Source organism: Prionailurus bengalensis, chromosome E1 (assembly GCF_016509475.1).
Source record: "Prionailurus bengalensis isolate Pbe53 chromosome E1, Fcat_Pben_1.1_paternal_pri, whole genome shotgun sequence".
Lineage (NCBI taxonomy): Eukaryota > Metazoa > Chordata > Mammalia > Carnivora > Felidae > Prionailurus > Prionailurus bengalensis.
The window spans coordinates 15,746,199-15,771,652 of NC_057347.1; the positions used below are offsets into that span (position 1 = coordinate 15,746,199).

At 45.0% G+C, this 25,454-nt stretch overlaps 2 protein-coding genes across 6 annotated transcripts in view; one reads left to right on the forward strand and one right to left on the reverse strand.

Annotated features, from left to right (window-relative positions):
* Positions 1–17,811, reverse strand: part of VPS53 (VPS53 subunit of GARP complex) — a 150,943-nt gene extending 133,132 nt beyond the window's left edge. The window contains exons 1-3 of one of the 3 annotated variants that reach the window (XM_043585515.1): positions 17,550–17,811; positions 13,988–14,222; positions 1,098–1,178 (exon numbers count right to left, since the gene is read on the reverse strand). Coding sequence is in view for 1 of the 3 variants with exons in the window: in XM_043585514.1 (XP_043441449.1) it covers positions 1,098–1,178; positions 2,962–3,048 (168 nt within the window). In the remaining 2 variants the exon portion in view is untranslated. Of the gene's footprint in view, positions 1–1,097; positions 1,179–2,961; positions 3,279–13,987; positions 14,223–16,836; positions 16,924–17,549 lie in introns of those variants that run through there. The other 2 variants (XM_043585516.1, XM_043585514.1) reach the window with 2 other exon arrangements.
* Positions 17,812–18,035: 224 nt separating this feature from the next.
* On the forward strand, positions 18,036–25,373 carry TLCD3A (TLC domain containing 3A). Of its 3 annotated transcripts, XM_043585524.1 has the most exons (5): positions 18,049–18,277; positions 18,700–18,783; positions 21,746–21,950; positions 23,120–23,215; positions 23,660–25,373. In XM_043585524.1, exons 1-5 carry the CDS (start codon positions 18,156–18,158, stop codon positions 23,927–23,929), a joined length of 777 nt encoding a protein of 258 aa, XP_043441459.1. In that variant the 5' UTR covers positions 18,049–18,155; the 3' UTR covers positions 23,930–25,373. The 3 variants fall into 3 exon arrangements, with proteins under 3 accessions (XP_043441461.1, XP_043441459.1, XP_043441460.1); XM_043585525.1 differs by lacking the exon at positions 18,700–18,783 and having other exon boundaries at positions 18,054–18,277; XM_043585526.1 differs by lacking the exons at positions 21,746–21,950; positions 23,660–25,373 and having other exon boundaries at positions 18,036–18,277; positions 23,120–23,177.
* The last annotated feature ends 81 nt before the right edge of the window (positions 25,374–25,454 follow it).

Consider the following 25,454-nt stretch of genomic DNA (forward strand, 5'->3'; position numbering starts at 1 on the left):
TTATTTGTTGGTTTGTTTATTGTCTTCTTCCTCACGCTAGACTCCACAAGACTAGGAACTTGCCTGCCACACCATTTCCCTCCAGTTTCTAAACAGTGCCTGGCATTTAGTAGACACTTCATAAATGTGTGTGACTAAATGAAGGAATGACTCCTTTAAGATTTGGCAGAAGGCCTGCCTCCTCTCTGAGGTTTTGATTTTCTTAGGAAGAATGTTCCTTTGTTCCTCACTAAACCATTCAATACCTCCCCCACAGCATTCATCAGTGTCTCTCCCCCAGCCCCCCGCCCTTGATCATGTACACTTCAAGGGCATGGACCGGGTGTTATTCTTCTTTGTGCCCCCAGCGCCTAGCTTGGTGACCGGTACCTGTCAGGTGCCCACTGAACATTTGCTGAATTCATAAATGAATTACCAAAAAGAACTCTAGCTGACTTTCTCCCGACTCTGATGCTTCTAATTCTCTACTTCTCACCTAAACACCCAAAAAACAACTGTGTAAGAAAAACCCATCTGTATAGGCAAGCCAACCAACACAACAAAATAAAAAACAAAGTCTGAAAATTCGCATCTCAAGATAGGAGTGAGAGTAGCTTTATGACCCCAGGGTTATCCTCCCCACCTCACTCCCACTCTTCCCGATTAGTTTTAAAAATCCTTTCTACCTCCCAATTTACCATAGAAAATGTAGGGGACTCTTACAGACTAAAGATAGCATTTCTTTCTTCTTCTTCTTCTTCTTTTTTTTTTGTTTTTAAGTAGGCTTCATGCCCAGCACAGAGCCCAATACAGGGCTTGAACTCATGACCCTGAGATCAAGACCTGAGTTGAGATCAAGAGTCAGACACTTAAGTGACTGAGCCACCCAGGTGCCCCATTACAATTTCTAATAATATGCTCACAATACAAAGAATTCCACTCTCACACAAAAGTATTTGGTATAAGCTAACCCCCCACCAAACCCCAATCGGTTACAATGATTTGAATTTAACTCTCATTTGTTTATCAAGTCTCCTTAGATCATGCAGTATAACACAGCAATCACAACACCGGGGATGAGCCAGAGGCCACTGAAATGAAGGAAACCCTATACTCACTTGCTCTGTTGGGAACAGGGTATTGATATACTCCACGGCATTGAAATCTGCTCGATCTAGAGGATCCTGGCTTGGAAACACCTGTATAAAGACAGGGGATTAAAAAATAACTGTCATCTTTCTGTCTTGTTTAATGTATTCTTTCTTTCCTTCCTACTGGATGGTAAATTCTTTGAAAGCAAGAAACATACCTTTTTTCATTTTAAAGGCTTAACACCCAACGACTGCTTGGGAAAATATCTGTTAAAGTGAATCTTTGATTTTCACTAACATCTGTAATTTTAACATCTTGGTGCAACTAACAGAATGTGCAACAGTGGCAAGTTCCACAGATATCAACAAAATTCCACAGACAAGGGAAAATAAATGGGCTTTGTCCACTATCAGATTAAACCAGCTGATGACATGACTGTATTAAGGAAGGCTTGATAAAAGACTTATGCACATGTCTGTGATGGCTTAGTACTGGAATTCACTTTGCACTGAAGCAATTTTTACGCTTCAGACAGTGTCAGGAAATGGGGCTTGCATTCAGGAACTGTCCATCTCTTTAGCAGAAGAAAGAACACTGCCTCTGAAAAATAACTCCCTTCAAAAGCTACAACTTGAAAAACATGTAACAAGGTAGATTATGAAAGCAGTGGAGTGATGCCCTGGGTACTGGATTTCACCAGCTCAAGACAGTCATTCTGGGAAGCCAATTCTTTTCTGATGTCTGCTCATTAGATAAACCTATGCTAGAACTCAGTCTTCTTAAGAAACAGCAAAAATACACTCTTCTAAAATCCTTGTCAAACCGTAACTGACTGCGTTGTTTGTTTCTTCTATTAGGGCCCATTAGGTCCAAAGAGAAAATGAAATGTATGTCTTTTTCTGTCAGGTGGAGGCGGGTGGGGAGCTGGGGCCTGAACAACAAAACCTTTGCCCAGTGGTCTGGCATCCTTAGGATGTGCCAAGTGTCCTTTGTATGGGGTAATCCAACCACTGGTGGAAAAACACACATCCAAAAATCTATAAATGGGACAATACAAATAAGTTAGTACAGTGGCAGACCTATAATCAGTATTAACGCTCAGAAAATATTAACTATTAGCAATGGTAGTAGTAATGCTTTATTTCAAAAAACTTCCCAGTGGTCATTAAATATGGCACAACCCTCCTTTTCTTAAATCTCATCCCCTACACCAATTCCTTTAACAGAGATCCTCTCCCTTTATCAGAAGCAAAATCCTGCACAAGGGTCTAAGTCACTATTTCCAATACAATTACTCTTAAAAACCCAGTAAACTTGAAAAGAGAATTTAGTCAACCAAAGAGTTCCGGAAGGGAAGGAAGGCCTCCCGGGAATATTCTTCAACCTAATCCAAATTAATCAACAGCAGAAATTCTCAACCATTTAAGTACGGTAAAGGGTCCTTTTTCAACCTTGTCCCCTCTGCTCTGTGACCCGCTGCAGGTGTTAAAGTTGTTCCCCTTCTCAATTCCTAGTCCCTCACAAGAGGCTAGACTGAGAAGCGGGAGCAGCGGCACACCAGCCTGGTAAATAATCCCCCAAATCTGACGTTGGTATCCACGAACTCCCTTCTTCCAGGTTCATGCTTTCAGGAGGCGCGGTTCCTTTGCCCAAACTCACCAGGACGCCTCATCCTCTAAAGACAATCAAGGCCTAGAAAGGGTCCTCTCCCTCCCCTGGATTCAGCAACCCCTTCCCATCACCACCTCCCCCCAAACCTGTCCTTTCCCTTCGGCGCCTAGCTCCCACCTCTCCGTCCAAAGACTGCTTCCTCCCCATCCCACCTCGGGTCACACCCCCAGACTTCCCCACCCTCCGCTCTCCTGCCCCGTCAGGGCACGGAACGCTCACCTGCTCGATGGCGAGCTGTACATCAGGCGTGAGCTGCAGCACGGCTTCCAGCTCCTCCACGAACTCCAGTTCCTCTTCCTCCATCATCCCTCCGCCCAGCTCCCTCCCGACGCTCACCTCAACCCCGAGTAGCACCTCCAGCCGCCCCCCCGCCGCGCTCCAGAACCACAGCCCTCTCTTTGCAGCGCTCAGGCAAACCTCCTTTCCTTCAGCCTGCCGGGCACTTCCGGAAAGCAGGGCACTTCCGGGATCCGGGGCACTCTGGGATAGTGGAGGACTGACCTCTGCGACCGCGGAGGAGGCATTCCTGTCACGTCCCCGGAGTTTCCCCGGGCAGTCCAGTGGTCCCGCAACCCCTGCCTGTCCTCAGCTCTCCTTAAGATGGTGTGGGGGCACGCTTCACCTCGCCGAGGGCGCCCCCCCCACCGACGGAGGCCCCGGTGTTGGGGAGGTCCTGGCCGCCTCCCCACCCCCCCGGCAGGACCCCCAGTGAGGGTGAGCCCCGACAGCGTCGCGACCGACCGACAGCAAACCTCGCAGGCCGCGAAGCCGGCGATCCTACCGCTCCCAGGGCCCCCTTGGTCAGTGGCAGTAGGTGTCCCCCTGCCACCGGGGGAGAAATGACCCCAGCTGGTAAGTGGCGATGTTGCCAAGGACAATTTGTCGGAGGGACAGCGTCCACTTGACAGAGTTAAGTTCCCCGTGTGCCAAGCCTCTAGGCAGAGTTTTCTGGGGGTGTCTGCAGCCTCTCCCTAGTGGAGGAAGGGGGAAGAGCCAAATTAGCGCTCCGCCGCTGGGGCAGTGTTTACTTTCCGAGACTCCGAATATCTGGAGTCTAAGTCCCATTCCACGATTGATAAGCTGTGAGTTCTTGGGCAAATTACTGCATCTGCCCCTTCCCCTGCAAGGATGTGGTGAGCGTTAAATATAAAAAGTGCTATGCAAATTTAAGCTAGTAATACAGGTAATATTAGGGTGTCTAGTCCTCATGCACCACGATGGGAAGAGAGGCCAGATCTTCCTGTGGAACTGCTTTTCCTCCAGACGCTTAAAACAATGAGACAATTGTAGCCAACCAGAGGAGTTGTTTTACCAGTTAAACATTGTGCATTTACAAAATGGAAGAGTCCTTGGGCCCGCTGAACTTTTTTTTTTTTTTAATTTTATCAAAATTGTAGTAACCGTGAAAGCAATTTCTAACAATAAGAGAAGGCTTAAAAATATAAATCGGCTATACGATAGAATAGTACTGACTCATAAAACTATGGTTTTGAAAGTTACTTAATGTCATGGAAAAACGTGCTTAATATGTTTCAGGAAGTAAAACGTACATTTGGGAGAGCAAAAATGTACAGTATAGACCCCATGTATGTGTATTTTGCACATATAAAAATGACATCAAAGAAATATTACTGTTCTGCAGGTGATGGAAAGTACACTCTATATTTTTCCAGAATGTCTACCAATAGCCTGTAGTACTTTTATAATACTTTTTTTGAAAGGAAAACTTTGATCCACCTGATTGGAATTTTTTGCCATCTTTCGTATTAAGGCATAATTTACATCCAGTAGAATTCACCTTTCAGTTTATAATGCCATGAGTTTTGTTAAAGGTGTATAGTCATGTAACTACCATCCCAATCGAGACCTGAGACAGTTCTATTATTTCTCCAAATTCCCTCATGCTCCACCCCATTGCCTGGCAACCACTGACCTGATCTCTGTCCCTACAGTGTGGCCTTTTCAGAATGTCATATAAATGTAATCATACCACATGTCACCTTCGGAGTCTGGCTTCTTTCACCCAGCGTGAAGCTGTTGCGTTTCATCCGTGTTGTTGCATGTATCAGTAGTTCATTTCTCCTTGCTGAGTGCTATTCTGCTGTGCGGCTATACCACAATTTGTTTTTCCATTCTTTGGTCGAAGGACATTTGAGTTGTTTCCAGTTGTTGGCAATGATGAATAAAGCTGCTGTGAACAGTCATGTGCAGGTTTTGTGTGAACAAAAGTTTTCATTTTACTGGGGTAAATGCTTAGAAGTGGGATTGCCGGGTTGTATGGAAAGTCTGTGTTAAGCTTTGTAAGAAACTGGTAAACCATGTTTCCAACATAGCTGTATAATTTTTGCATTCCTACCAGTGATATACAAGAGTTCTGGTTGCTCATAGAGCTTTTTAATCATGATAAGAGCTAACATTTCCTAGCCCCTACCATATGCCAGGCACCATGCTAGGCATGCATTATCTCTTTTAACCCACATGGCATTCTGAGGTTGGAAGTTAGTATCATTGCCCCATTTAGCAGATGAGAAAATGGAGACGTAGTTAAAATCAATAACTTGTGGGGCACCTAGGTGGCTCAGTCACTTAAGCGTCCGACTTCAGCTCAGGTCGTGATCTCATGGTCCTTGAGTTCAAGCCCCGCATTGGGCTCTGTGCTGACAGCTCAGAGCCTGGAGCTTACTTCGAATTCTCTGTCTCCCTCTGTCTCTCTCTGCCCTCTCCCGCTCAGGCTCTGTCTTTCTCTCTGTCTCTCAAAAATAAATAAGCATTAAAAAAAATTAAATAACTTGTCCAAGATCCCATAGCTAACTCTTCCAAACATTCACTCACTCATTCAATAAACTCAATATATGTATTGAATGAATGAATGAATGTTCCTGCTGTTCTTGCTGGTGATAGGCACTAGGCTAGGTGCTGGGAATTTAGCAGTCAACAAAATAGATCAAGTGCCTGCCTCCACAGAGCTATTTCCATGTCTGAAAAGAGTATTCATACAAATAAACATAATGAAAGACAAAGCATACGTTGAAAGACTATTTTTTTTTTTTTTTTTTTTTTTTTTTCAACGTTTATTTATTTTTGGGACAGAGAGAGACAGAGCATGAACGGGGGAGGGGCAGAGAGAGAGGGAGACACAGAATTGGAAACAGGCTCCAGGCTCCGAGCCATCAGCCCAGAGCCTGACGCGGGGCTCGAACTCCCGGACCGCGAGATCGTGACCTGGCTGAAGTCGGACGCTTAACCGACTGCGCCACCCAGGCGCCCCTTGAAAGACTATTTTGAAGGAGTATTCTGATTGGATCTGGGGGTCAGGAAAGGCATCTCTGAGGAAATGAATTTTGAGCTGAAGCAAAGGGTGGGTGGTGAGAGGAATCGCAGGTGACGGATGAAAGGAATGGTGTGTGCAGAAGCCTTGAGGATGGAAGAAATTGGCCAGGGGGATGGGACCTTGAAAGCCAAGGGGAGAATGGTAAAGAAGAGGCTAGAGAAAAAGGTGGTGCCAGATGATGGAGGCTCCTGAAGGTCATGTTAACGAATGAGAAGCCTTGGAAGGACTGTGAGCAGAGAAGTGACATGACCAAGTTTAGCATGCCTGTTATCAGCCCTAGTCCCCTCATGTTCGTTTTCTCTGCTTCTGAGAAGTGGGCATAATTGTGACAGGTCATGAAACAAGGATGACGGTTTCCAGTCCAAATTCATGGTATCCAGTTTCCACTGCTTGTCCTTTATGCATTGTCAACTCAATTGCATTCCCCCTGCTTCCCTACTCTGAAGCTCCCAACTCAATTATTTCCCTTCTCCCTCTTTGCAGATAAGATACTAGTAATGAATATAAGCTTGGGTTTAAGAGAGCTGTCCAGTACAAAAAGTGTAGGAAGACAAAAGAGCAGAGATACAGGTGGACCCTACATTTAAAAAAAGGGCGTTAAGATAAGTAATGACAGGCTAGACTTATTTATGATAAGCGAAAGAGGGAAATGGAAGGAGGCAGTCTGGAGAGACAGATTATATGGTTTTAAGATAAAATATGGATATTTACATACATGAGAAATTTGGAGATGAAAATAAGGAGCATGTGATATTCTCACAATTTTTTTCCTGTGATGCAGTGGGATGGGGTATAGCTGATGACAGAGTATTACAGAAAACATTTTCTCACTTGAAATTTCACCTGGTGCATAAATGCAGTCTCTAATACTTAAAACCTACTCACATACCTTGGAAGCCCTACCCTGTAATAGGCAGTGGAAAAGGGGGGGGGGGGTTGTTAAAGGAGGAGCACAGTAGGCCACAGGGGATTTATGGGGTGCATCTCTTAGGACAGCATCAAAATAAAGTGGGAAAATCCAGTAACCCCCAAATGAATTTTCATAATGTTTCCCATTAGGATGGAAGTATTAAGTAGTTTTAAAATAGCCTTTGTTAATGACATCCAGTGAGGTCTTTCAATTTCATATGCCTGTCAATTTTGCGTTTCTTTCTACCTCTGTTAAAGGGAATCTCCAAAACCCTGGTATATTTACAACTGGTTTGATTGTTTTTGAAGTAGCTGTACTACATTCAGTAGACATCGTGCAGAGTATGTTATTTTATAAGATCAAGACAGTATCTTTCTTCCAGTTAAGCTTCCCCTTCATAATGACCCTCCCCTAAACAACTGAGCTTTTTGTGAGATTTCTTGTAAAAAAAAAAAAAAATTGCAAGATGTCTGAATACCTGATCCTTAGCCACTAAAGGCCAGTAGCGTAGCCCCTTTCCAACACTGTATTAACCAAAAATATTCCCTACAAATTTCTAAAATGCCTCCTAGGACTCTCAAACACAATTATCCTATTATTACTATGATCCTATTATCACTGTGGGTGGCAAAGTTCCCTCGCCAACTTGTAATTGGAGGAATATAATTTGATTTCTACAAGAAAGCTTGTTTAAAAAATGTTTGCTTGGCATTCCTTTATGGACTGTTTTTAGTACGTGGCTTTTCATGATGATACTGTCTTTTGCTGTCCTTCATTCCTCAATTTTTTGAATATCCTGAACCACCAGCATTTGGTTTTGATCGGCAGTCAGATGTTCTGCTTGTCCCCATAGCCTGGACACCCAGTTTTGTTTTGATTGGCACACTCATTCTCTGTGCATGCCCGTTCTTGCTAAACAGATCCTAATTGCCAGCTAGCTTCAGCAGCTCCCCTGTTCCCACGATCATAGCTCAGGCATTCAGTCATGCTGGCTCCCAGATGCCTTTAGAACTTCCGCAGTGGCTACATAGGATTCACATTCAGTAGTAACTTCACCTATTTGACAAGGTGATAACTATATAGGCCAAAATGACAGAACTTTTGTGTACGTCTTACACTTTACAACAAAAACAAAAACATTTGGTTTTATACAATTAACATTAACTAACCAGTACAATCATTATAATGTAGCTGCCATTAATTTATTGTATCTAACATCCTTAAGTGTCTTACAATGCCATTGCCACTTCCAGCCCTGTTTTCTTGTTTCTTTGTCTCTACTTCTTCTGTTGTATTTCCTGAGCTGGATCTTCAACCACTTCTCTTCTCCTGGTCTACACCAGTAGTTCTTAATCTTTTTTGAGTCTGAGTCCCTTGGAGGACATGAAGAACACTATATAGATCCTTTCCCCCAGAAAAATACACATTTGCACCTTTTGCATGCAGTTTGAAGGGAAAGGGGGATTCCACTGAATATATCTTAAACTTTTTTTAACCTCTTTTTTTAAGCCCCTGCCTCCTTCTGCTAAACATAAAAATTTTGTGAACAGCCTTCCCACACATAATATTCTTCAATTTCACAATCACTGATACACAGGTGATATCCCTTCTCCACCAGCCAAGAATTATTTTTAAAATATAGATTTTTATTTTAAATCTATACTTTAGATCTACATCAGAAAACCAGTGAAAAGTTTTATTTCTTAAATATAATATTTTTCAAAATTCTGATGGCTTCCTCTACCTCAGTCCCCCATTGAGAGTCACTGCTATGAGAGACCCTTCCCACAGCCATCATTGGTCTCTAAATCTTTTTTTTAATGTTTTTATTTATTTTTGAGAGAGAGAGACAGAGAGAGAGCATGAATGGGGATGGGCAGAGAGAGAGGGAGACAGTGTGAATTATAAGAATATTTTTCAAACTTTTCTTCTAGTATATCTATAGTGTTGCTTTCCATGTTTAATCTTTTGTATATCTGGAATTTATGTTGGTGTTTGGTGTGTGGCATTGTATTCATTTTCTAGGACTGCCGTAACAAATTACCAAAGGCTGAGTGCATTATGACAACAGAAATTAATTTTCTCACAGTTCTGGAGGGCAGAAGTCTGAAATCAAGGTGTTGGTAGGGTTGATTACTTGTTGGGGGCTCTGAGGGAGAAACTAACCCAAGCCCCTCCCCTTGCTTCAGGTAGCTGCCCACAGTCCTTGGCTTGTAGACTCATCGTTCCAAACTCTCACTCCGTCTTCACATCACCTTCCTTTCTGTGTCCTTTTCTGTCTCTTATAAGGATACTCTCATTGGATTTAGGGCCTACGCTGATCTAGTGCGGTCTCACCTCAGTCCTTACCATAATTAAATCAGCAAAGATGCCATTTCCAAATAAGGTCATATTCTGAGGTTCTGGGAGGACATGTATTGTGGAGGGGCAGTATTCAACTAATTTTATTTTTTCCAAAGGATGGCTAACGGATTCTGTGCTTTTCTTAGTTAGTTCTTCATTTCCTCACAAGTATGATGTGTTTGCTACAGACTAAATTTAGTGGGTCTGGTTCAGGACTGTGTTTTATTCCATTGATCTATTTGTTTCTTCTACACTGTTTCAGTTAGGATAATTTGAGGTATTTTGATATATTGTAACTTCCTCCCTTCCCCCAGTGTTCTTTATTCAAATATTTCTTTGCCACTCTTGCACATTTTCTTTAATTCACATAAGCTTTAGAAAGAGCTTACTGAATCTATTAAAAACATATTAGGATTTCACTTGGAATTGTATTGAATTTATAGATCAACTTGAGGAAAATATACATGCTTACAATATTGAATCTTCCCTGTAGGACCATGCTGTCTATTTTTTAAGGCTTTTATGTCTTACAGGAAGGGTTCATAGCTCTCTTCATACAGGTCTTGCATATTTCTTGTTAGGTCTAAAACTTGTAACAGATTTTATAAATTATAAAATTATAAATTAAAAAAATATATTATACTTGAAACTAATATAATACTGTATGTTAACTATACTGGAATTAAAATAAACAATGTAAATGATCCTCCTTTTCTATTACATTTTCTAATTGATATTTATTTGCTGGCTTATAGAAAGGCCATTTAATTTGGGTATTGGTCTTGTATCCAGCCACCTTACCTCAATTATTTTATTCTATATTTTAGTTGATTTTCTTATTTTTTCTTTTTTTTTTTTTTTGCTTTTCTGTTTTTATTTTTTATATTAAATATAATTTATTGTCAAATTTGTTTCCATAGTTTTTCTTGATAAATTATTATAGTCTCTTCCTTTTTAATGTTAAAATCTGTTTTGAAGGCTTATATGTGCACTGTTATATTGGCTAGGACCTCAACAGTAGGGTGTTAAACAGCAGCAGATTGAGTGAACATGGTATTTAAAACTGAAATAGAAGAGAACATATAGAGATAAACCCATCAAGCTACAGATGTGGCATACGGAAACAATGGACTTACAACACGTAAAAGAAGGAAAGTGGCAGAATCTTGACTACCAAGGGCTTCCTGTCCTTCATACTGCAGTAGTATTTAAATCTTCCAAATCCTCTAAGACCCCTGCCGGGCAGCTCCATCATGTTAGCTGACAACACGGGAATTTGCTCTGCCTGAAGGGCAGACGTATTTCAGTCTGGCTCATAACTCAACAGTTTATTCGGCCTTCAGACTCACAATTACTAATTTGTGAGGTCGGTCCCAGACAAGCGGTGACACTCAGCCGCCGCATAAGCATTGCACCAGTATGCTCGGGGCTGAGGTGCTGGTTGCTATACATAATGAAGTTTCCTTCCCAAATAAGGCTCTTAAGTCCTTGTAACTAATTAGCTTTCTCTTCATTGTTTTTATTTTTGGCCATTTAGATTTTCATCCACAATCTTCTTGAGACGTAATTAACTCTTGGGGTGGAAATTGCCTGTGTATGCTAAAAGACATTACAAACTTAGCTCCACAAAGAATGGCTCTTCCTTCACCGCCTAAACAAGCACCAAGGCCCTATGTAATTACAGTTCACAAAATAGGTTAATAGAGCTCAGCCTATAAAAAGAAAAAATGATACTTAAATAGCAGCTTTAGTTTCTTATGATGCCCACTTTAAAGACAGAAACTGAATGCTAATAAGGATAGGACTCTTACTTTTTTTCTTTTTTTTGAGAGAGAGAGAGAGAGAGAGAGAGAGAGAGAGAGACAGAAAACACACATGCTCAGAGGAGGAGCAGAGAGCGAGGGGGAGACAGGATCTGAAGCAGACCCCGTACTGAAAGCACAGAGCCCGATGCAGGGCTCAAACTCACAAACCGTGAGATCATGACCTGAGCCAAAGTCAGACGCTCAACTGACTAAGCCACCCAGGACTCTTACTATTTTTAAAGTTAAAGCTACCAGAACACATGAAGACCTTGCCTGTCTTCGTGCCAAAGTGTGTGCCTATGGACAAACCCACTCTGCCCCAGTTAAGAATTCCTTTCAAAACAAATGATAACCCACTTTAAAAGATCATCTGTAATAATCATATATCAAATTACTTCTGACTTATGAAAAATGAGGTTTGTAAAGATTTAATAACACTGAAAATACTTCTAAGTGAAATATTAATATTCAAGATTAATTTAAAGCATGATCTCAATCAAATATGTAATAAATGCATATAAAGAGGTGCCATTTGCAACTATGTGGATGGGACTAGAGGGTATGAGGCTAAGCGAAATTAGAGAAAGACAAATATTATATGACTTCGCTCATATGAGAACTTTAAGATACAGAACAGATGAATACAAGGGAAGGGAAGCAAAAATAATATAAAAACAGGGAGGGGGACAAAACCTAAGAGACTTAAATATGGAGAACAAACAGAGGGTTACTGGAGGGGTTCTGGGAGGGGGGCTGGGCTAAATGGGTAAGGGGCATTAAGGAATCTACTCCTGAAATCATTGTTGCAACTATATGCTAACTAACTTAAATGTAAATTTAAAAAATAAATTAAATATTAAAAAAAGAGAACTGGGATGAATTCTACCAAGATGTTAATATCTGAGAGTGACATCTCTCAGTGATGGCATTATTGTGATTATTTTCCATAGTGGGCATGTTTTACTTTTTTATTTATTTTTTTAACGTTAATTCATTTTTGAGAGATGGAGAGAGACAGAGCACGAGTGGGGGAGGGGCAGAGAGCAACAGAGACACAGAATCCAAAGCAGGCTCCAGGCTCTGAGCTGTCAGCACAGAGCCCGACCCGGGACTCGAACTCATGAACTGTGAGATCATAACCTGAGCTGAAGTCGGAGGCTTAACCGACTGAGCCACCCAGGCGCCCTGGCATATTTTACTTTCTAACATTTTTTTTTTACCAGAAAGCTAAAAATACCAGCAGAGTTTAGTTAAGTAGAGTAAGCAAAATAAACCTGTCACGGAATTAATTATGAGACACAAAGACACTAAAATTATGGCTCTGATAATTTAGGAAGGCAGCTGAATTTGTTCACAGCAATTTGCTGGTTCCAACTCATTTCAAAGGTAATTTCCTTAATGGTTCAATGCCCTTCAATTTTTTTTTTTTTTTAACTAGAGTTAGAATTCATACTACTTTTAGTTATGTGTGCTGATCTGCAAACAAGCAAAATTTTGCATTTATAGCAAAAGAAACATGTGAAAGTGCCTTAAAAATATAAAGCAGCACACAAAGGCAAGTACTACATAATCAGTTCTTTGTGTAAATTATGGTTTTTGTTGAGCGATATCATTATCGCTGTGTATAGGAGCAAAGACTTCCCTGTGGTATGCAGCCGTGGTCACTGTTTGTAGAAGCCATGTGCTTGGGGTGGGACTGTGCCTCGTAGACTCACAGTTTGCTTTTGCAAACAGTGCAGGATAAAACTGAGAAAGCTGCCGGGGCGCCTAGGTGGCTCAGTCAGATGACTTCGCCCCAGGTCATGATCTCGCAGTCCGTGAGTTTGAGCCCCACGTCGGGCTCTGTGCTGACAGCTCAGAGCCTGCAGCCTGCTTTGGATCCTGTGTCCCCTTCTCTCTGACCCTCCTCTGTTCATGCTCTGTCTCTCTCTGTCTCAAAAATAAATAAATATTAAAAAAAAAAACAAAAAAAAAAACTGAGGAAGCTGCCTCCTGGAAGCCGGCTAAGGCCAGGCCTAAATCTTCTTCAACCCCATAGATGCTCACTGCGAAGTTTAACATCAGGAAACTGTGCTAGGGGGATACCAAGATAAAGAATAATAGTCCCTTGGGGCTCCTGGATGGCTCAGTCGGTTGAGCGTCCAACTCGTGGTTTCAGCTCAGGTCGTGACCTCACGGCTTTGTAGGTTTGAACCCCACATCAGGCTCTGTGCTGACAGCCTGCTTGGAATTCTCTCTCTCTCTCTCTCTCTCTCTCTCTCTCTCTCTCTCTCTCCCCCTTCTGCCCCCACCCCCAACTTGCATTGTCTCTGTCTCCCTCAAAATAAATAAATAAGTACGAATAATAGTCCCTTGCCTGGGCCCGGCATGTAGTTGACTTGTATTTTTGAAATCTCTCATCTAATTCTCACAGCCATCCTGGGAGGTAGGTAAAGGAACCCACATTTTACAGAGAGGTTAAGTAGTTTTCACCACGTCACACAGCTTATGTGTAGCAGAGCCAGTACTGGAACTCAGGTCCTCTAATCCTGACCCCTGTGCTATCTGTCCTGGCTGCCTTCGGGACTGACAGGCCCTGCCTGCCCACCAGAGGCACGCTGTTTAAAGGGGAAACACATCTAAAAGTATCAGTGCAAAGCCATATTGATCAGGTATTCTTATGGAATGCCAACAAGTGCAGGAAGAAGAAGAGGAAGGCAGTTAATTTCCTCTTGGCCACGTTCTGTCCTAAGAACAGGGTGCCTCCTTATCTGTGCCATATATCTTCAGTGTAGTGTGGCTTTTGATGGTGCCAGTGTAAAAGGAAATGATGTTCCATAAAGGGCTATCACTTTCTCTTTGTACGCCTCCTTTTACCTGTCTCTGTGTCGTACAGCCTCTTCCTTTTGTTTACTTGTGAATTCCAATCTCTGGATCTGTATCTCTGTTTTCCTGAGTCAAAGGGGATGTATCTTGGCCTCTTTATTCCCTGTAGCTGTACCGATCTCGGTCTTCCGATAGATTTTCTTCCTGTGCTGCATCTTTCTCTCCACGTCTCTTCCCATCATTTTATTTCTCCTTTTGTCCTTCTTAGTCTCTGCTTCCAATGCCACTATTACAGAAAAGAAGTGCAGGTCTAAGCAAATATGGCTTTTTTCAGAATAGAGTTTCATTTTCTGTTATTTTTATTATTACTATTATTTGGTAACTGATGGGTGGATAGAGACCTCCAAAGATCTCTTTCAGTTCAGTTCTGGAGCTCAAAACAAAGACGTTTCATGTGTGATTCTCAATTGCTTTTCCTTAGGTCCATTTTTCTGGATAGGAAGAAAATGTCCTTGATCAAGGGTAGCAGCCTGCACATCGCGTATCTTAAAGACACTCACCTGAGTATTTTCAGTCTCTTACAAGTAAATATGGTATTTTCAATTTAAGGCTAGAGGAACCAGGGAGCAGAATGGGAGAGAGTTCTGCTATCCTGCCCCCTAATGATATCCAGATTGGGGTTTAAAGGAATGGGAGAGAGAGGTTAGAAACCAGAGAAATCCCACCATAGCCCTCCCAAACTGGGAGCTTTATAAATTCTTACTCAAGGTGTGGCATTCTGGTTTGGTAAATGAGTCTTGTCTTGGCTTCTACTAACCCAAACTTCACTCTCCAAACCCACCTAAGAAGCATAATCAAAAGCTCCTTAAATCCCAACTCTACAGCATGAAATCACCCTGAATGTGAATCAGGACCCTGCGTTCCACCGTGAGCCTTGCTACTTCATAGGGTGGAGTGTCAGCTTCCCGTTCTGCACTTAAGTTTCTTCATCTATAAAATGAAATACTATGTTCACCTGTTTTCACTGGGTTGTTTTGAGAACCAAGTGAGATATGTGAAAGTGATTTGAAAAATTGTAAAGTATAAATATAAAATGATGTTAATAACAGCAGCATCAGAGCCCATAAACTACACTCCACACGTTTTAATTCGTGAACAAACAATTAGAAACAGTGGTTATTAGTCAGAAACTATATTGTGAAAGACAACTACTCTTTTCTTGTTTATCAGGTTTGAGGGCAGTGTAGTCATTAAGCACACTGACCTTGAAGGCAGAAGATGATGCGTTCAAACTCCAACTCTGCCACCAGCAATGTGAACTTGGGCAGTTTTTTCACTGCTCTGGGTCTTACTTTGCGCACGTGTGCGCGCACACGTGCGCGCGCGCGCGCGCGCGCACACACACACGATAATAGATTCTTTGTGAGGATCCAGTGAGATAATGCTTGTAAAATGTTTGATAGAGTGCCTGGCACATAGTAAGTATTCAATAAATATTAGCTTTAAAATGTATCAAGTATTTCTTGGGCACTGGCAATGTGCCAGGCCTAACTTAGGAAACAAAATGGAAAGATAATGGTTCTATTTCTGAGAGCTAACAAGTTTGGTGGGGAAACATCCATACAAATGAAAAAACAACATGCTCACTATTCAAATGCAAAAGTGGTCTAGAAAAGGAAATTTATATTGGAGGCATATATGACTGAGTCCATTAAGTGTCTGACTTCGGCTGAGGTCATGATCTTGCGATCTGTAGGTTCATCTGTAGGTTCGAGCCCCAGGTTGGGCTCTGTGCTGACAACTCAGAGCCTGGAGCCTGCTTCAGATTCCATGTCTCCCTCTCTCTCTGCTCCTCCCCCACTCACACTCTGCCTCTCTCTCTCTCTCAAAAGTAAATACAACATTAAAAACTTATTTTAGAAAAAAGAAAATGTATAAATAGGCCTGGAAGAAACAGGTAGATAGAAATTTTCCTAGCAAAGGAAACACGACTCAAAACTTTTGAAGAGTGAGTAGAAGTTTGTGTTAAAAAGGCTTGGTGCTTTTTATTTGGCTTTATCATTTGCCATAGGGCTTGACAAGCCAAGTCTCATGTTTATGCTTGTTGGCTTTCTGGTGATTCAAGCTTAAAATTCTGGTGACTTGATGAGCATGGTGTTGGAAACTGATTTTACTTGCTATTTTCTGTATGTGAAACATCTGTTGTTTTGTTTTCATTTCATAGACCCCGTAAGAGCTGTACAAACAGCTTCTTGCATAGGGAATAGATTGGTTGCCACCACTTCAAAGTGTTAGCATCCTTGGAGCATGTCGCTGGTCCCTTTAAGGAGAGAAGGCAGGGAGAAATGGTAACCACTTGTCCCTCTCTGGAAAAGTTGGAGCTGGAGGTGACTGGGACAAATAGGTAGGGAACAGAAAATGGGATGCACAAGCATTTGTCCTGGAGACAATGAAAAGTTTACAGAGAGCTGTCCTTTGTCGACATGCAAATGTGAAAATACAGAAAGCTTTGTATTTGCCAGATACCCTGCTACCAAATTGGAGTGTCTTTTCCAGTTCACCACGTATGTCAGCAATGAATTTGGGAGTTAGAGATGTTGCCCTAAGTGGAAGACATTTCAGACTTTCCTTTGAGTATTCTGTTTCCTTAATGTTGGTCAAATCCTTCAACAATGCACAAAAAGATGAAAAAGCTGTGTTAACTCTATTATCTGCTTCTGTACCAATAACTGCCATGTTAGAGAAATTTAATTGGCATCTAACAGAAATCATCTGTTACCTTATAAAAGTCATAGGATCTTAAGAATTTAGAACTGGAAGAGCCTTAAAGAGCTTGTAGGTCAGCCTCTTCATTTCACAAATGAGCAAACGGTGGCCCAGAGAGGCTGAGCCTCCCTCACTTCCATTTCAGAATCCTCTCCAGGGCTTTTGTAAGCATTTTGCATGCTGATGAAGGGAAGGGAGCCACAAAGCCTTTGCATTGCAATAGGCACAAGGGAATTGTCTTCCCCCCACATTTGTCAGCTGAGGAAGAGGGAGATCAAAGCAAAGTAAAACTTTGGTAAGTCCCAAGAGGGACAGAAGCCCGTGATGTTGAAGTTACTGTATTGGTCCACGTGACTGGTGCTGAGTGGAAATGAGTCGTTTCCAACCCATTCAAGTTTAGGGCACCTGGATGGAGAACTTTAAAATAAGAAAACATTGTCAACAACAACAACAAAACAGTCACTGAAACTGGAGAGTATCTTGACCCACAGGCAAGAGGCAGCACCGCAGAACCACAGAAGGTGTGCAGACATGGTATTCCGCCTCACTAAGATTGAGGGAGGATCTGCTGGCTTCTGTAGGGGGATTTATTCCTTTTAGGAGCGACCCGCCCCGGAGGAAATGCAGCAGCGGCAGGACGTGGAAAAGCCATGTTTGGCCTGCAGAGAGATCTTTTCCTTAAGACTCCTATTTGGACGCGAAAGTGCCTGGTAGATAAGCCGGGCAGGCAGATGGCCACAAGCTCACCGGGCCTCTCCTTCCTTCCGCCAAAGAGAGATGCCCCGGCCCGGAGGGCTCCCCAACCCTGGGGGTGGGGGTGGGATCTCGACCGAAGACACCTTCGTACCTGGATTTCTCACGGCCTCCCCCAGCCCGCACCCTCTGCCTGGGGCCGGGGAGCAGAGGAGGACTGAGGGCAGGTGCGAGGCGTTTCGTCGGTCGCGCCGGTCTGGGAGGGAGGGGGACGCGTCCGCGGTGACGGAACAGAAGCCCCGAGAGCCTCGGCCCTTCCCACCACTGCCTGGGCCCCGCGGCCGCTCCGGAGGCGGCGGCGAACGCTCCACACCGCCGGTTCGGGGCGCAGCGTCGGCAACCTCGGAGCTCTCCGGGCCGCAGCTCGCCCGCCGGCCGGGGGAACCCGGGGAAAGCCTCCGGGCCCAGGGGCGGCGGCGGGGAGACCCCGCCCCGGCCGGCCGGCCCGCGCCTATCGCGGCCGCCGGCCTGGTCACGCGGGGAGTGGCGCCGCGGGCTCGGGGCCAGCGCCCGGCGGCTGCCGGAGTCGCGGCGGGCCGGGGCCGGGGCCGGGCCGGGGGCGGGGGCGGCGGCGGCGGCGGCGGCTGCGGAGGGCGGAGGGTGGAAACAGGCGCGGGCGGGCCGCGCCAGTCGGGAGCCGCGCCGAGCCGACCTGAGCCACGCCGAGGCGCCGAGCGCGGCGACCGACCCCCGAGCACCCATGCTGCTGACGCTGGCCTGCGGCTCGCTCTTCTTCCCGGGGCTCTTCGCACTGTGCACCTGGGGGCTGCGCCGCGCGCGGCCCGCCTGGACCGACAGCGACTGCGTGATGATCAGCACCAGGTACGGGCGAGGCCGGGCGCCGTCCGCCCCACCCCGGCCGCGCGCGGGCTGTGCCCGGCGCCCCGACCCGCCGGCGCCCGCCCCCTGCGCCGCGCCGAGGGCGGAAAAGGGGGGCGACAGGAAGCGAGGGGGCTGCCTCCCCGGTGCCTTGCCCCTCCGGGGCGCTGGCCGGAGCTCTCGGAAGACCGCGGGCGTCCCCCCGGGAGGGAGAGGGAGCCGGCTGGAGGGCGCCCACGCGGGGCGGGACGGGGCGGGAAGCTGCTGCTCGGGGGTCGGGGAGCGCGGCGGCGGCAGTACCCTCTCCCTCACCCCCTTGGCGCCCGGGCCGCCTGCGCGAGAGGCAGGTTGAAGGCTTGGGCTTTGTGCTGTCTCCTGGACCGGACTTTTTCTTTTTTTTTTTTTTCTTTTCTGCCGCACGTTAGACTGGTTTCTTCAGTGCAGGCTGTGTTGGCCACCGGGTCGGGGATCGTCATCATCCGCTCCTGTAACGACGTGATCACGGACAGGTAACATCCAGCGCCAGGTGAAAGCAGCACCAGTGACAGCGCCGAACTTTGTGGAAGTGTCCTTATTCGAGTGGCTCTCAGGCGCTAGTTCTTAATCAGCACGTGCTGTTGGGGAGCCGATTGATGGGAAAGCTGGGGCACCATAATTAGTGCCTCTTCCTCTCCGTACGTCTTTCGGCCTCGCCCACTTGGGAGAAAGTAAGCCCAAGATACGCTAGTGAATGACGGGTCTAGGTCTGAAGGTGGGCCACTGACCCAAGTACTTTGTGAGATACGTAAGTGTGAGAATTACTCGGAAGCGGAACTCTAGCTTTTGGTTCTTTTCAGTGATTTCACTAGGGTCCTACTCTGGAGCTTCATTGGCCAATGTATGTCCAGTGTGGGTAGCAGAGAGCCCCTCGGTGGAAAGGAGTGAATCCACCAACCCTGTCTTTACAAGGGCGGCTCCGTGGTTCCTCTGGATTTGCTGAAGGCAATGAAGAGGCTTCTAGTGTTTTCAGAAAACTGACTTGTACGCCAATCATAACTCGGTCCAGAGACAGGTCAGGAAAGGTGCCTCTAGTGAAGAAAATCATAAAGACCAGAGTGGTCTACTTTGTACAGTGTTTAGATCTCAGCAATTGTGCCTCCCTCCCCCATTTTTCTAAAAAACCATTTTTTTTTCATCTGAGTTCCCAGAACCCCTCTTACTTTCTCCTAAAGAGTGATAATGAAACACGCTGGGAAAATCTCAGAGCCTCTTCTAGTCCCTTTCTCATGTTGACTCTGCAAAGTGCCCTGCTTTTCACCTGTCGAGACTGAACTTGATGGGAGCCGGAGTGCAGCGTCCACCTCACTGTGGCCTGCAGACTTAGCGTCCGGATCTTCCTTGGATTTGTGCTGCCCTGTAGCTTTTGCGCTTTTCTTCCTGTGCCTCTTTTGCAGACGAAACCAGCTATCTGCAAGGAATTATGGGCTATGCAGACAGAAGATAGGTCAAGTGGCCTTGACTGCATATACCACAGGCTGACAGCATTAGCTTGGCTGGGTTCCGTTTTTATTCTCTTTGGCCATTTTTGAGGTGTCGGGGGCTAACCTGAGGGTGTGGGTCCCTGTGGTGGAAGCTGAACCACCCTGAAGTGTGGGGACACAAAGGAATCTGGATCCAAGTCGCTTCTTTCCCGCTTTGGGGCTCAATGCCCTGCCTGTCTCATAGTTCAATGGGTGAAATAGTTTCTTATTGAGTTGCAGGAAGAGGAAAGAGTTCAGAAGAGCAAAGAATAAGAATGGGTCAGCTAGATAGAAGATGAAACTCATCCGATCTGTGTTGGATCTCATCCAATCAGTCACCAGAACTTTCAACTGACCACAGCATGTTAGCCAGATCAACTCTTTGGCCATTTTCTGATCATGCAACAAGTTCCCTCACTGCCCCCAGTTTGTCACATCCAACTTGAAACCAGCCTCCTTTGCAAAGATTAAACTGACAGACGTGACTCCACAGCATTATCCTGAGCTGATATGAGGGCAAGCAGCGAGTAGCCACTAAGCATTTCAGAAGATAGTGGTATGCCATTAATTGCCTGTTCTGTAGTGTGGTCTCAGAAGCTCCCCTCTCCCCTCAGAAGCTCCACGTGTTTAGTGGCTTGATCCTGGTCGCACACCTGAGTTTGGTTTTCCATTTCCTCCTTTTGTGTCTCTTTATGCCTTAGATTCTCTGATCACACAGTAGAGATAGACACATTTCTGTGCCCTCCACCTTCACATGTATGCGTGAAGATTTTTTTTAAAGGTTATTATTATTATTTTGAGGGAGAGACAGAGAAAGCATGCAAGTCGGGGGGGTGGGGGGGTAGGTAGGGGCAGAGAGAGAGAGGAAGAGAGAGAATCCCAGGCAGGCTCTGCATTGTCAGCAGAGTCCAAGGCGGGGCTCTATCTCAAGAACCATGAGATCATGACCTGAGCTAAAATCAAGTGTCAGATGCTTAACCAGCTGAACCACTCAGGAACTCCTGCCTAAGGATGTTCTAGAGGTACCTAGATCATCTTAAAAACAGAGTCCTCAGCAAGCACTGCTGGTGATTCTGAATTCGGGTTGAGAACCAGAAAACTAAATTACTTCTACCTGACAGGTGCACAGCAAATCTGCTGACTGAGTGAAGCTGTTCCTTCTCAGCATAGCATATGATTTCTATGTTGATTTTTTTTTTCACATTACCTATAGAATGATTATTTATCATTTGGGAACAAAAGTGTAGAAATTAGAGACTTCTAATCTGCTCTGGGGCAGTGATACACAGTCATTTAGATTCTGCAAATATTGATTCAGCCCCTTTGGACAAGTAAATGGGAACACTGTCTTTTGTCCCAGCTTCTCTTCTGGTGTCTGACTGCTGTAAGGTAAGTCCTTGGGCTCTGGGCTCATTTCCAGATGTATTTTTCTTAATGAGTGCGATTGGGATTAGCCATAGAATTCTAAAGAAAATGGTCGGGGTAGCTCCCAGAAACTCCCTACAGTGGGGTTGCAAGCAGATGCAAGAGGAAACTCCCAGCTATTGAGCAACTAAGTGAAGTCAAACGGGAAATATTTGATTTGGCATTTGGGACACCTACCTTCAAACCAGTTTCTTGGTGAGGCTATTGAATCATTTGTAGAGATATCGATATCAAAGTTAACTTATATCAAAAAGCGCCAGAAAGCCCATTAGAAATGAGTAGCTAAGTCAGAGAAATAGTGACAGCTGGCTCTGTGGTCCTGAGTGGATCCTGGTTTTCTGCTTTTGACACTTAGGAATTTGCCCTGTCACTCAGAGAAAATTTTTCACTCACCTTATCACTGTCAGTGTCTCCATTGTAAAGTATTTGGAGTAGGAAACAATCAGGTACGAAGTTGAAGGGGATGTGTTTGAGAAGAGGTCGGCTTTGAGCTTTCATAATTGAGATCCATAGTTATTTCATGGACTGTTCATATGCTTTCTTTTAGGCACTGGCTTGCCCGGGAGTACGTCTGGTTCTTGATTCCATACATGATCTATGACTCCTACGCCATGTACCTCTGTGAATGGTACCGAACTAGAGACCGGAGCCGCAGACAGTCCCTCACCACTTTTCAGAGCTTCCTAAGTAAAAACCGTCTCATGATCACGCACCATGCGGTCATTCTGTTTGTCCTTGTGCCAGTGGCACAGGTATGGCCTTCCAGCACAGCCACCAGCAGACTCGGTCACTCATTTTCTCCTGTTAAACTGGCTCTCTTGACTGTTGCCTCTGAGTAATGTCTTGCCTTCCCCTTCCCTGCTGCACCCGCTCTCCTGGGCCAGCTACTTACGCAGTAAAACGTCCCAGGCAGATCCTGCAGGAAAAAAAAAAAAAAAAAAAAAAAAAAGATCTGAAATGTCTGTGATCCTCCTTACAGACATTACTCTTTATGCAAGCCCCCAGCCCACTGTGACTCCCAGGCTCTGTCAAAGGTTCTGTCTTTAGCTTATACAATATAAGAACAATTGAAGACACAATGCAGGGCAACATAAAAATTGTTTTAAAGAAACGAGAGCAGCTCAGTCAACTGGCCATTTGCTCTAACAGTGCCGGAGAGTACTGTATGCACTATTTTGAGATCACAAAAGCACACTCTGAAAGCAGAGAGCCTCATAATTTCTCCTTGGACCCATTTCCCCACAAAAACCCACCCAACGAGGAAGAGAATGGGAATGCCGGAAGGAAATTAGTAATTTTGAGTGCCTACCAGGTGACAGGTGCTTGTAGCTTTCTATCTGTGATCAGAAGTTATTAGAGAATAATTAGATATTATTAGCCCTGTACCATAGATAAAGAAACCAGGGCCCTAAGAGTTTACTTATTGTACCCAGTGGTACGAGGTGACAGAGCTGCTATCCTGGTTTTTCTTAAGATAAAAGGAGTGGTAGAGTATATTACATTCTTCAAGAAGCTTCACCTGATTGCTCTGGGACCCTAACATCCAGCACAGGGTCTGGCACATATTTTGTTGACTCAAGCTGGCTAAATGCCCTTGGCGTGACAAAGTTAGATACCCAAAAGTAGGCTACACGGTTCCTTCCGGCTGACATTGAAATTCAGAAAAAGCTTGGTGTGTGAGGCAATCAGCTGATCTGAAGCTGCCTCTGGATCCTAGGGATTTGGCCATCAAAGTGTCACTGCTGTGGAAGCAGCAGCACATTCACTGGGCCTGTACTTGCTCATTTAGCCTTTCCCTTTCCCTTCGTGCTCTCTTGTGGTCATCTTTCTCAATAGCCCTAGTTGGTTTTTCCTTCTGGTGATTCCTTAACCTCCATGTCTTATTTCCCCTTTTTTCCTCCCTCCCCTTTTCCTTCCGCAGAAGCTTAGGGGAGACCTTGGTGACTTCTTTGTTGGCTGTATCTTCACGGCAGAACTGAGCACTCCATTTGTGTCGCTGGGCAGAGTTCTGATTCAGGCACGTATGAGTGAGACGGCAGTAGCTGTGCGGAGGAAGCCGACTCTGCTCTTCCTGGGTAGATTGTGGGGTTTAGAGAAATCCCTTCGTGCTAGGAATAGTGGGGATAGGAAACCACTGAACAGACCTAAAGGTCAGTTGGTGTTCTGAGCCGATGGGGTTGAAATTGTACTTCTGATTCCAATTTGATACAGGTTCATTTTTTTTTTTTTAATTCAGTTTCCATATGCCTGTCGGCTGGGCGGCTTATGCCAAATTCAGTATCAGTATTGGAAAAACCATGAGCCTGTATGCACACATAAATACAGTGGCATTCAGTCCTCTTTTCTACAAGTGTCAGAAGACTAGATGCTTGGCCCTTACTGCGGTGGGGCTTGGGCTAGTCGTTCCCTGAAGGCACAGCCTTTTGGTGACTCTGCATTCTCCTTCCCTCTTCTCTTGCAGTTAAAGCAGCAGCATACCCTTCTGTACAAAGTGAACGGAATCCTCACACTGACCGCCTTCCTCTGCTGTCGGATCCTTCTTTTCCCTTTCATGTACTGGTCCTATGGCCAACAGCAGGGACTAAGCCTACTCCAAGTGCCATTCAATATCCCTTTCTACTGCAACGTGGCCAATGGCTTCCTCATCGCTCCCCAGATCTACTGGTTCTCTCTGCTGTGCAAAAAGGCAACACGGCTCCTTGATGCTCCCCCAGCCCGAAAGGATGGGTAATTGCTCTCCGGAGTCGGGCAGTGAGGGTGCCTCCTCACACCAGCTGCCTCCTCCACTCAATCAATATTCTACGGACCAAATTGTGCCCTGGGTGGCCTCAGCCCTTGGGGTATTGATAAGCAGAGGGATTTGAGTTTTTCTAAAGAATATTCATATTACCTCCCTCTTCTAACCTACCCCTTTTGCAAAAGCACTTTTTTCTTAGTAACAACTATTGGCTTCTGTCAGATTTCCATTGGTAGCAAGGTGGTTTCAATGCAAGCCCAAGGATCCTTCCTTGGGTCTTAGCTCAGAGGTTCTGGGAGGTAGAAGCATGGGGTATGGAGACAGGTAGACTAGGGTGGTAAGTGTTTGGGCACCCGCCTGGCCCTAATATTGGTGGCTACCCACCTTTCCAACCACTCAGGGCAGTATCCACACATACCGGGCCAGCAGAAGCAAGACTTGGTTCTTCACGTCAGTTCTTGTGATGTTGGCCTGGGAAAATCACTGTGTGTAGGTAGTTTTTTATCACTTATTAGATAACCCATTGGTCCCATGCCTCATCCTGTCATCCACGTGCCAACACTGAATTCTTGTGTCCACTGACTTCCATTCAGAAGTCTCGCTGGCAGCAGGGTAAGAGGTGGGGAAGGGAACCTACAGCACTTGAGTAGGCAGAGAGGCCGATAGCGTCTTCGTAGGCTGCCTTGGGAAGACCAGTGTCAAACATGTGAGCTTGTTGTAAAGTCACAGATGCTGTTCCTTTCTTAGCACGTTCCCTCAAGCCCAGCTTTCCCCGTATCCACATGCACAGGATGCCGTTGTTACGATAGGGGTAAAGCGAACGGTGCCTATCAAGCTCTTTACTGGGTAACCCTGCTTTGACACTGCCCTTTCCATATGACATGGAAACAGGCTTCTGTATTCCAAACCGTGAGATGTCTCATCCAGGCTGCCTGATAAACCAGAACCTGTGTCCCAAAGCCTGTTCCTACATGAGCGTACGGCCACTTTGCCGCAGAAGGCTGGAGAGCAAGGGCGCAAGACAGCGCTGGCCAAAATACATCCTGTGGACTGACTCCTTCACCCGCCACTTGCAAATAGGATCCTCTGGTGCCAGTACTAATTGTTCCTTATCAACTAGGATGGTTTTTAGAAACTGCTACCATGCAGTGTTTTTTCAAGTGGTAGTAAAAATCTAGATGTTTTTAAAGTGCCTTTAATTCATTGTTGTCCATGAACTTTTAAAGTACTGGGTATGTAACGGTGTCTCAAATTTTGACTGTTTCAGTCTTTAATGGGTGCCATTTAAAAAACCTAAAATGCTGTAATTTTTTTTTTTTACCATTTTTATTATCGGTGTATCTTTATAAATCACCCCTGTGGTGATTAAATTGCACTAATATTTCCCAGCTTCTTCTCATTTGTGAAATACATCAATACTGACTTCTTTCCAGACCCATCCTGTGACCTGACTGGAGTCACTATTGTGTGCTATGGTTTCCGGCCCATTCATGCACCTGGAAGAAGTGGGGGTGTTGGG